This window comes from Elgaria multicarinata, chromosome 5 (genome assembly GCF_023053635.1).
Source record: "Elgaria multicarinata webbii isolate HBS135686 ecotype San Diego chromosome 5, rElgMul1.1.pri, whole genome shotgun sequence".
Classification (NCBI taxonomy): Eukaryota; Metazoa; Chordata; class Lepidosauria; order Squamata; family Anguidae; genus Elgaria; species Elgaria multicarinata.
Window position 1 is genome coordinate 132627759 of NC_086175.1, and position 12316 is coordinate 132640074.

The 12316-nt window shown below is 45.9% G+C and overlaps 1 protein-coding gene and 1 long non-coding RNA gene across 2 annotated transcripts in view; both read left to right on the forward strand.

Moving 5' to 3' along the window:
* The first annotated feature begins 2802 nt into the window (after window positions 1–2802).
* On the forward strand, window positions 2803–9471 carry LOC134399778 (uncharacterized). The gene is made up of 3 exons (XR_010025510.1): window positions 2803–3024; window positions 4758–4872; window positions 9261–9471. It is a non-coding gene; the product is annotated as an uncharacterized LOC134399778 (long non-coding RNA).
* Window positions 9472–10659: 1188 nt separating this feature from the next.
* The window catches only part of POLD3 (DNA polymerase delta 3, accessory subunit), a 30618-nt gene continuing 28961 nt past the window's right edge, over window positions 10660–12316 (forward strand). Inside the window, exon 1 of the mRNA XM_063127214.1 lies at window positions 10660–10886. Within this exon, the coding sequence (XP_062983284.1) occupies window positions 10827–10886 (60 nt within the window). The 5' untranslated portion in view covers window positions 10660–10826. The remainder of the gene's footprint in view (window positions 10887–12316) is intronic.

Here is a 12316-nt window from a genome sequence, read left to right on the forward strand (position 1 = left end):
AGGACACAGGCTAATGGGCTCAAGTTACAGGAAGCCAGATTCCAGCTGGACATCAGGGAAACCTTCCTGACTGTTAGAGCAGTACAACAATGGAATCAGTTACCTAGGGAGGTTGTGGGCTCTCCCACACTAGAGGCCTTCAAGAGGCAGCTGGACAGCCATCTGTCAGGGATGCTTTAAGGATGGATTCCTGCATTGAGCAGGTGATTAGTCTTGATGGGCTTATAAGCCCCTTCCAACTCTACTAATCTATGATTCTATGCTTCCTTCTTAAATAATGGGCAGCCCCACACCACTCAAGGAAATTCACCTTAGCAGTCCAAACACGTGCAAATTCAGTCCTGCTGTTTTCTCGGGAGAAGGGACGCTTTAATATTCTGTGAAGCTCTTGGGTCAACTCTAAGCTTCTAATTCATGCCTTTATTAAAGGATTCAACAGAACTGAGTAGGAAAAATAAGGGCATTGCATGAAAATTAAAATAAACAGGAATTTCTAGCTAACCTTACATGGATAAAAAAATATTCCTTAGTCTCCATGGTTTACATAAACCACAACATCCTTGTGTGAGCCAAGGTGCAAAGGACACATTATTGAGGGAAGCAAACATAACTCCTCAAGGCAAATGGAAATAAAGAGTTTAAGAATAGCCATGCTGGATCATATCACGGGTCCATCACTCTGTTCACACAGTGGCCAACCAGCTGTTGGCCAGGGACCCCCAATCAGGACATGAGTGCAACAGCCCCCTCATGCTCCTGTCTCCCAGCAACTGGTGTATATATGCACACATTGCTTCTGATACTGGTGGTAGCACATAGCCATCAGGAGTGGAAGCCATGGGTAGCCTCGTTCTCCAGGAATTTATCCAACCCTCTTTTGAAGCCATCCAAATTGGTGGCCATCACCACATCTCATGGAAGTGAATTCTGTAGTTTCACTCTGCGCTATGTCCTGAATCTCCCACCCGACAGCTTCATGGAATGACTCCGCTGGGTTCAAGTATTGTGGGAGAGGGGAAAAAATGCCTCACTCTCCACATTCTCCACACCAGGCATCACCATGCAGCGGCCAGATTGATTTCGGGAGCCAGAAGGTTCGACTATATAACACCTGCTCTGGTCCGCTTGCACTGGCTGCCTGTATATTTCTGAGCCCAATTCAAGGTGCTGGTTTTGACCGATAAAGCCTTACATGGCTTGGGATCACAATACCTGACGGAACGCCTCTCCCGACATGAATATACCTGGTCACTACATTCAACATCTAAGGTTCTCCTCTGGGTGCCTACTCCGAGAGAGGCTCGGAGTGTGGCAATGAGGGGCAGGGCCTTTTCGGTGGTGGCCCCCAGACTGTGGAACGATCTCCCTGACGAGGCTCGCCTGGCGCCAACGCTGCTATCTTTCCGGCGCCAGGTTAAGACTTTCCTCTTTGCCCAGGCGTATGGCGGCACATCTTAATCACCCACATGTTTTAGTTTTTTTTAACGGTTTTTAATGCTTTATGTGTGTATGTTCTGTGTTTTAGAACTTTAAATTTTGTATACTTGTTTTTATCTTAATTTTAGAATTTCTGTAAACCGCCCAGAGAGCCCTGGCTATGGGAGTGGTATATAAGTGCAATAAATAAATAACTAAATTTTGTACACCTCTCTCAGGTCTCCCCTTAGCCTCCTTTTTTCCAAGCTAAACAACCCTATCTGTGGTAACTTTCCATCACATGGGAGATGCTCCAGCCCCTTGATCATTTTACCTGCCCTTTCCTGCATTTTTTCCAGCTCTACAGTATATATATTTTAGGTGTGGTGACCAGAACTGTACGCAGCATTCTTAGTGTGGTCACACCATTAGATTTGTATAAGGAAAAGGAAAGGAAAGGAACCTCTCATACAAGCACTGAGTCATTACTGACTCTTTGGCCAGTTCTACACCAAGCAGGATAAAACACATTGAAAACTGTGTATGCAGTGTGTCCTGGACCCCAACAGTTATCACTACTGTTATAAACCGTTTTAAAGCAGTAGTGTAGATCCTGCCTTAGAGGGTCGCCAGCTTTCGCTGGCGTTTTCTTGACAGGCCTTATAGTGGGGTGGTTTGCCATTGCCTTCCCCAGCCGTTATTACCTTTCCCCCAGCTAACTGGGTACTCATTTTACCGACCTCGGGAGAATGGAAGGCTGAGTCGACCTGAGCCAGCTGCCTGAAACCAGCTTCTGCTGGGATCGAACTCAGGCCGTCGGCTGCAGAAACTGCTGCTTTACCCCTCTGCGCCACAGGGCATTATGACATTAACAGTGTTATTCTCAATTCCTTTCCTAATTATGCCCAACATGGAATTTGCCATTTTACAGCAGCAGTACACTGAGTTGACAAAGGATACATATTCTCAGCCTGAAATGGAAGAGCTCTCATAACCTCCATCTCTCCGACCCGTCCACCATTTCCAACTTCCTCTCTCTCTCCACCAGCTGGCCAATTCCACCCCTGCCCGGTTAATCTCTTGAAGCAAAAAAAACAACAACTAAGGGTCTTATGGCACACGATAGACAAATACATTTATCGTGGCGTGAGACAGAAACCACATTTTCAGAGGCATGAATACATAACTCCACTAATTGAAGCCTTTACCATTTAGTCAGGTGAAATCTATTTTTTGCTCCACAATACCCTGTTTCAGCGGCCTGTGAGAGGTCTCTCATGACTTGGCAAATTGGAGAGCTCTTTTAATTTCGTTATCTGCAAGTCATAAGGCGTCTCTTCCCCTCCAGCTACCCTTAAACCATACAATCCTTCCATGTTGCAAATTGACTCTCTTAGGAAATCCATTTGCCATGGAATATTGTTTCAAAACATTAAAGCGGTCCCGAGGAGTAGTGGGCGTTCCCCCTGCGAGTGACTTGCCCATTTATAAGGGGCTTGGGGAGGCAAATTTGTGTGGTTCGTCTTGAGAAGAGACTCCAAATGGCTGCTTTTATCAAGCTTAATTTCTTTCTCCTGATGGTGCTCCTGGCTCTAGCCTCAGCTGTCTGTAAGTATGGAAAGAAATCCCTTATTCCTTAATATTATGAATTGCATTTTTTTATCTTGCCCTTTCCCTAAGGAGCTAATGGTAGCATACATAGTTCCTGTCTCCTCCTATTTTACCCTCACAACAACCCTGTGATGTAGAGTTAGGCCAAGAGAAACAGGCTTTCTACATGAGCCTTTTATTGTGTGCTCATGATTGCTCACTCACAGTAATTTACGAGTCCTTTACATGATGTCATCATTCTCCAGGGTCTCTCCCGTGCTTTGCGACCATTACCATGTTTGGTTTTTTTAATGGGAAAAATGCTGTATTTTTTAAAATCACCACTTTAACAACATAGAAATTGGTGTAATTGCGCAATTCTGTTATACTGCAGTGAGGAAAAGCCAAAGGCAAGGGGTGGAAACAGAGATATATTACAAATTATTTATTGGTGAATTGCTGACCCGTTTTGAACAAAGTCCTTCCTCAAGGCAACAACGATTGTGATTTTCTCTGGAGCAAAAATGACCTCCTATGTGACTGTATAATTCAGCCTTCCTCAACCTGGGGCATTCTGGGAGTTGTAGTCCAACACATCCCCAGGTTGAGGAAGGCTGGTATAATGGAACATATAAAAAGGCACAGAAAGAAGCCCAATCTTAATCTGGAAACTTCATGTAGAAAAGCCCAAAATGTCAGACCACAAGCTCACCTGGTAGGCTTCACGGCTATGTGAATTCGAACTCAGTCCTGGTCCATTATTCTACACCACATTGCCTCCTAGTATTTTAACTTTCCCATAGCAAGGCCCCCCTATGCTTGAGAAATGAGAATCTGGGGGGTGGGGGGTGGATGTCGAGGGCTAACTGCAATGCCACTTTGGAGTCTTGAAGGTGGCAACAGCTCTAAAAGTGTGTTGGCAATGCTTGGTGAAATTGGGGTTGTCCCTTGGGACTTTGGGAGGTCCCTTATACCAGGACAATCCAGCACCACCTGCTCAGAATGCCCACCTCTCTCCCTGGGTCTGCAGCAGAAAGAGGTTTCCCCCCATCACATGCTACCTGACTCTCGTTGGTTAAAATAGAAATGTGAAGATTCGAACCTGGGACCTTCAGCACACAAGGCATGTATTGTGCTACTGGACTATGATCTTTCCCCATTGACCTCTTCTTGAAGGAAAGGAACCTCTCGTGCAAAGCACTTGAGTCATTGCTGACTCCTAGAGGGACGCCTGCTTTCGCTGACGTTTTCTTGGCAGACTTTGTAGCGGGGTGGTTTGCCGCTGCCTTCCCCAGTCGCGGCAACTTTCCCCCTAGCTAGCTGGGTATTCATTTTACCGACTGCAGAAGGATGGAAGGCTGAGTCGACCTGAGCCGGCTGCCTGAGAACCAGCTTCTGCTGGGATCGAACTCAGGCCATGAGGAGAGTTTTGGATGCAGTAACTGCTGCTTACCACTCTGCGGACAACTGTACAATCTGAGCAGGACAATCACAGCTGCCGTAAAGAGCAGTTTCCTTGATCATTGCATTGGTGTGTTTTCCAGCCGTGGCAATTGCTGATAAACCATATCCATGGCAGGTACAACACGATCACACATGATGTTTGCCCTCCTGGTGCATTTTCCCCGAGAAAAAGCAGGTGAAAAACATACTGTGGGAATTTGAAAGAGCTTCCATTCCTGGTAAACCACAGCAGAATTTGTGCTTGACCACCACTGATGCTTTGCTGATGTTTATTTGTGTTTTGACAGGCCTGGGCATCTGCGACGGCGAATGGGGTTGTGCGAACTTTAGGGGGTACTGCCGCAAGGATTGTTTCCCCCAGGAAAAATCTCTGGGACCTGAGGACTGTGCTGGAGACTTGGTGTAAGTCTCCTGCGATTTTTAATTCTCCCCTTTCTCTGACCTTTCAATTGAGATGAGAAGCAGTTCTTGGAGCACAACAACATACTGGGAAATCATGAAAATTAAAAGCATTTTGTGGGAAGAAATCAGACAGAACCAGGTTTTTGTGATGCGTGCAGTCAGTAGCGTAGTTAATTGGAGGAGCCATAGCTCAGTGGTAGAACACCAACGCTGGTAAACATTAAACCTCAGAAAACCCGACTTTTCTAAGATATATCGGTATTTGTCGGGTTTTCCTGCTGTGTACAGGCAAAGTTGCACTATAAATGCCCATTAGAGGGCGCTGTCCCATTGAATTGTATGGGCCACATGGTTGTTGCTCTCTTACTCGTGAAATTACAGCTCGTTACAAGTGTGGAAGAGAAGCAGGAAGCAGAGTCATGGTAAGGGAACATAATTTCCCCCAGTCTGAAGGAGCTCATTGTATGTAGAAGGTCCCAGTTCAATCCCTGGTGTCTCCAGGTAGGGCTGGAAAAACTCCTGCCTGAAACCCTGAGAGTCGCTGCCAGTCAGTGTCGACAACACTGGGTTGGATGGACTCATGATCTGACTCAGTATTAGGCAGTTTCCAATGTTCCCTATGTCTTTATTGTCGGGTGCAATTGTCTGCATGTTTAGACAGAAAAACAGTTGCACAACTCCCAGCATTTCCCTGCCTTGCTTGGGTATCCTGGGAACTGCAGGACTTTTGTCTGTCTAAGCATGCATAGGATTGCACCTTTATATGCCCCCCTTTCTAAAAGGTTAAAGGTTGTGTTGTACCCCGCCTTCGATTCAGAGGGAGAGGCAGGTAACAAATAAATTTATTATTATATTATTATTATTATTATTATTATTACTTCAGTTAACTTCAAAATGCCATGAACCCATCTCTGCTGCATTTGGGGGCTTTTTCTGCTGAGTGGAGAACCCAGACTTCTGCCCCAAACACCTGCCACTGCCTGTAGTGATAAAATTCATAGAGTATAAAGCTATCCGTGGCTACTAGTCATGATGGCTCTATGCCAGGGCTGTCAAATCTCTTTCAGGCGAATTCAAATTCAGACAAGCTCTCAGCAGCTGCATTCTAGTGGTGGGTGGGGCTAAAGAAAAGGGGGCATGGCAAAAGGGATAGGCCCCCCAAATACCAGCTCATCATAGAGCATCATCACACAGGGGAAGGGGGGAATCGCATTTGCTTATCGTCGGTTCTCCGCCCGCACGTTTGTCCCGCATTACTCCCTCTTTCGAAAGAGGAAGTAAACCACTTGCACGTGGCCCATTCAGTGGTCCGTTCTGATCGCACTGCTTCTCCTGCACACGGAAGGAGATAGCGGCAACTTCCGTCTTTAAAAATAAGTCAGACTTACTGAGGTGCATTTTTTGTGTGACATGAAGAAGGCGGGAGGCAGACGACATCGTGAGAGAAACATGCAAAAATCCGTGAGTGCCCAGCAATGAGCGTGCAATAAAACACTCGCCTGATGGAGCTCTTAGCTTAAAGCTCTTTACTGCCAGTAACTAAAGGCTTAGGAGAGGCATTTCAACGTTTTAGAACAGCCTTTCTCAACCTGGGGCGCTCCAGATGTGTTGGACTGCATCTCCCAGAATGCCCCAGCCAGGCTGGGGCATTCTGGGAGTTGTAGTCCAACACATCTGGAGCGCCCCAGGTTGAGGAAGGCTGTTTTAGAATGAGGAATTGGGGACATCTGGAAAACTCAAGAGGGGGACTCCAAGCAGTTCAGATCTGAGGTTCAACAACCCGACTCCGTGCTATCGCCAGGATCCGACGCATCTTCCGCACCCAGAAAAAAAACATTGCCCCACGTTTACATTATTTTAATTTTTCTATACGAAACATTTTAGACTATTTTTATTACGTTGTATTTTTATCAATTGCTGCAAACCACACAGAGAGCTTCAACTATGGGGCAGTATGGAAATGATGATGATGATAACAATATTACTATTATTATTATTATTATTACAGCACCATCAACGAACATGGTGCTGTACATAGTAAAAGAATAAAGCAGCAACACCCTGCCATATAGGCTTATATTCTAATAAAATCATAATAAAACAATAAGAGAGGGAAGAGAACGCACCAAATAGGCTCAGGGGACAATAAAAGTAACAGTGTAAAAAAAGGGAGAACAAAGTCAAGTTCTAAAAGCTGTAGAAAAAATAAAAGTTTTCAATTGAGCTTTGTGGATCATGAGTCATTGAACTCGTGATCCACAAACGCTCAGGAAGAGAATTCCAGGCGTAAGGGGCAGTGAGAGAAAAGGGACGAAGCCGAGCAAGAGAAGTAGAGGCCCTTGGGCGAGTAAGAAATGTGGCATTTGATGAGCACTAGCAGGGCAATAGTGTGAGACGAGAGAAGAAAGATAGGAAGGAGCTAGACTGTGACAAGATTTGAAAGTCAACGGGAGGAGCTTATACTGGATTCTGGGGTGAATTGGAAGCCAATGAAGAGACTTCAGAAGTGGAGTAACATGATCAGAGCGGTGAGCCAAGAAGATGATCTTGGCAGCAGAATGATGAATAGAGACCGACGTGAGAGGAAGGAAGGACAGTCAGGAGAAGGTTACAAATTCCAGCCAAGAAATAACCAAAGCATGAACAAGAGTCTTGGCAGAAGCCAGATTCCGGCTGGACATCAGGAAAAACTTCCTGACTGTTAGAGCAGTATGACAATGGAACCAGTTACCTAGGGAGGTGGTGAGCTCTCCCACACTAGAGGCCTTCAAGAGGCAGCTGAACAACCATCTGTCAGGGATGCTTTAGGGTGGATTCCTGCATTGAGCAGGGGGTTGGACTCGATGGCCTTGTAGGTACCTTTCAACTCTGCTATTCTATGATTCTATGATCTCTTCTCGATCCTCCCAGAGTGCAGGACACGGACTAATGGGCTCAAGTTCCTGGAAGCCAGATTCCGGCTGGACGTTAGGAAAAACTTCCTGACTGTTAGAGCAGTACGACAATGGAACCAGTGACCTAGGGAGGTTGTGGGCTCTCCCACACTAGAGGCCTTCAAGAGGCAGCTGGACAGCCATCTGTCAGGGATGCTTTAAGGTGGATTCCTGTATTGATCAGGGGGTTGGACTCGATGGCCTTATAGGCCCCTTCCCACTCTACCATTCTATGATTCACTGACAAAGCATAACACCAGCAATAAAAGCATAGGGGCCCTGTGGTAAAAGGAGGACAGCGGAGGGTGGGAGAACCCAAGTATAGAATGAGTGCAAAACTGAGCACCTCTTAAGAATGTAAGAAGAGCCCTGCTGGATTAGACCAAAAGTCCATCCAGACCAGCATTCTGTTCACACAGCAGCCAACCAGCTGCCCCAATGAATGCAATGTACCCACAAGCAGGACATGAATGCAACAGCACTCTCCCACCCATGTTCCCCGGCAACTGGGGTACATAGGCATAGTGTCTCTGATACCGGAAGCCATCAGAACTAATATTTATTTATTTATTACATTTTTATACCGCCCAATAGCCGAAGCTCTCTGGGCGGTTCACAAAAATTAAAACCACAATAAAACAACCAAGAGGTTAAAAGCACAATTACGAAATACAGTATAAAAAGTGTTTAACAGTATTAAATTACATATAATAGTAACTGATAGCCTTATCTTCCATGAAAAGATGATAAGTGGGCTTGAAGTGTAATATCCATTGAATGATACTTACTAACAGGTAAGTGTTCATAACCTTGCAGCCTGTATCAAAGACTTTTTATGACAATGTGAATTAATTAAAAAGAAAAACACATTTAAAAAATAACACTAGACAAACTCCAGAAAGTAAATGCTGTCAATAGTTTGTAGCTCTGCCCTGAGATCCTTGCAATATAGGGTGGGATACAAATGTATTACTGTATTTCTTCGATTCTAAGATGCACTTCCCCCCCCCCATAAACATCTCTAAAAACGGGGTGCATCTTAGAATTGCGGGTGTGTTTATTATTTCTTAGAATCAAAGCTTTTTTTTCTGTTGGTGGTACTGAAATTAGTGTGCGTCTTACAATCGATGGCGTCTTAGAATTGAAGAAATACGGTAATAAATAAATAAAATAGTTTGTCCAATAATAGCACTTGTTAAAATTTTCATTCGGAAGTTGACTTAAATAGTATTGTTATGAGTTTTGCTATCAGTTTAGGTTGACCATGTGTCCTACATTACAGTGTATTGAATTTCTATTTAATTTATAGTCACCCTACAATTGCATCTATGCACATCAGCATACTTTTATGCAACCCTGTGCCTTTTTTTTTTTGGATGATACATAAGGGGTCACTTTCTTAAATATTGGTTGTAATGGCAGTGCTTTCTAACCATTCATTCTTTCTGTTCACAGTTGCTGTGTGTCAAGTGCATTGGGATAGCCATCTGTATTAATCTCAGTAAATCAGTTGTGAAGAAAATAACTTGATCCAGAGGATGTTTTACCCCTGTGATGTAGAAGCTATGCTTGGAGAATGCCCACTGATGTCAACACAACCATGTCAGTGTCATTACAGCAAACAGCCTGCAGACAATAAAATAAAATATGTTTCCCCTCTGTTCTTGCTCTGAGTAAACTGATACTGAATCATTTCTTTATCATTTGTTATGGTTGTTTACTATCCAGGCTGTGAAGTAGGCAGGGACTTATGTCCCATCTTTGTCCGAGCCATTTCTGATTTCACTCCACTACATCTGAGAGACCAAAATAAGAATCTGCACATGTTCTTCATAAGATTCTGTTATGAAACCCAGAAGGTAGTTTGTGAATCGAAAGCAGGCAAGGACCTAGTGAGCTGTCCATCTTAACAGCACGCACCACCGCCACTGAAACATGTTTCGATCATTTTCTTGGACTGGCTTCTCAGTATGAGTTCCAGCTCTTTACCTGGCAAATTATGAACAAGCCAAGCCACTGTGTCTGTGGGGCAAAAGGGCTGGAAGCCAGTGAGGCCCCAGAATGGCCGGCTACCTACTCCTGGTTCTATACAGGCGGCTCTCTTAGAATCATAGAATAGTAGAGTTAGAAGGGGCCAGCTGGACAACCATCTGTCAGGGATGCTTTAGGGTGGATTCCTGCACTTAGCAGGGGGTTGGACTCAATGGCCTTGTAGGCCCCTTCCAACTCTGCTATTCTAGGATTCTATGATCCCTTCTCAATCCTCCCAGCATGCAGGACACGGAATAATGGGCTCAAGTTACAAGAAGCCAGATTCCATCTGGGCATCATTAAAAACTTCCTGACTGTTAGAGCAGTACGACAATGTAACCAGTTCCCTAGGGAGGTTGTGGGCTCTCCCACATTAGAGGCCTTCAAGAGGCAGCTGGACAAGCATCTGTCAGGGAGGCTTTAGGGTGGATTCCTGCATTGACCAGGGGGTTGGACTCGATGACCTTACAGGCCCCTTCCAACTCTGCTATTCTATGATTCTAGTCCTGATATCTAAGCCTTCTCCAACCTGGCGCCCTCCACACGTCTTCGGACTACAACTCCCATAATCCCTCCCTCAGCCAACACACACACACACACACACAACTGGAGCGGCTCCAGGTTAGAGAAGCCCCTCCCTCAACCTGGAGAGGCCGGTGGGCGTGGCTAACGGCTAGGGAGTAGGCGCGGCTGCTGCGACGGCTGCGCGCGCGTAGGCGGGCGGGGCTTAAAAGAAGGGGACGTTTTGTCTTTCCCTTCCGTTGGGGAAAGTCCCCGCGCGGCCGCCGTAGCGCGCGAAGCCTGCGGTTGCTATGGGGACGCCCGCCTGGTATGTCTCCGCGCGGCTGCCGTAGCGCGCGCGGGCAAAAGCGAGAGAGCGAGGAAGGCCTCGCGTTGCCATGGAGAGCGGCGGCGGGGTTTTTTTTTCCGTGCTAAGGTGAGGGAAGGGGTTGGCGCTCCTGAGGGCCCGGCCTGGCCATCTGCCCCGCCATGGAGGACGAGCTGTACCTGGAGAACATCGACGAGTTCGTCACGGACCAGAACCGAGTGGTGAGCGGGAGAGGGGCGCTGGGGGGCGGGGGCGTGATGAGGGGCGCCCTGAGGGCCACTTCGGGAGGGGGGGTTGGTCTGGGTAGGGGAGGGGAGGGGATTTAGAGTTCGTGGGGGGGGGAATTGGGGGAGGGGCGGCAGAAGCGGGTGGGAGCAGAGCGCTGAGGGGAAGGAAAAGATGTGGGGGGGGACCCACAGTTCTGGTCACCACACCTTCAAAAAGGGATATGATAGAGCTGGGGAAAGTGCAGAAAAGGGCAACTCAAATGATCAACAGGCTGGAGAATCTCCTTTAATTAATTAATTAATTTCATTTTTATACCGCCCCATAGCCGAAGCTCTCTGGGTGGTTGACAAAAATTAAAACCATAATAAAACAACCAACAGTCGAAAAACACAAATACAAAATACAAAAGTGATCTTGATAGGCTGGAGTGCTGGGCTGAAAACAACAGAATGAAATTAATAGGGATAAATGCCAAGTTCTACATTTAGGAAATAGAAACCAAATGCACAGTTACAAGATGGGGGATACTTGGCTCAGCAATAATACAAACGAGAAGGGTCTTGGAATTGTTGTAGATCGCAAGCTGAATATGAGCCAACAGTGCGATATGGCTGAAAGAAAGGCAAATGCTATTTTGGGCTGCATTAACAGAAGTATAGCTTCCAAATCACGTGAGGTACTGGTTCCTTTCTATTCGGCCCTGGTCAGGCCTCATCTAGAGTATTGCGTCCAGTTCTGGGCTCCACAATTCAAGAAGGACGCAGACAAGCTGGAGGGGGTTCAGAGGAGGGCGACCAGGATGATGCGGGGTCTGGAAACATAGCCCTATGAAGAGAGACTGAAAGAACTGGGCATGTTTAGCCCGGAGAAGAGAAGATTGAGGGGAGACAGGATAGCACTCTTCAAATACTTAAAAGGTTGTCACACAGAGGAGGGCCAGGATCTCTTCTCGATCCTCCCAGAGTGCAGGACACGGAATAACAAGCTCAAGTTAAAGGAAGCCAGATTCCAGCTGGTCATCAGTACGACAATGGAACCAATTTCCTAGGGAGGTTGTGGGCTCTCCCACACTAGAGGCCTTCAAGACGCAACTGGATAACCATCTGTCAGGGATGCTTTAGGGTGGATTCCTGCCTTGAGCAGGGGGTTGGACTCGATGGCCTTGTAGGCCCCTTCCAACTCTGCTATTCTATGATTCTATGAAAATACAATATCTAAAACACAACCGGGATAAAACCACGCAGCAGAAATTGATGTAAGATTAAAATACAGAGTTAGAACAGTAAGATTTAAGTTAAAATTAAGTGTTGAAATACTGAGAGAATTATTATTATTATTATTATTATTATTATTATTATTATTATTATTTCTTACCCACCTCTCCCTTTGGATTGAACAACATTAGAACAGAAATCAATACATC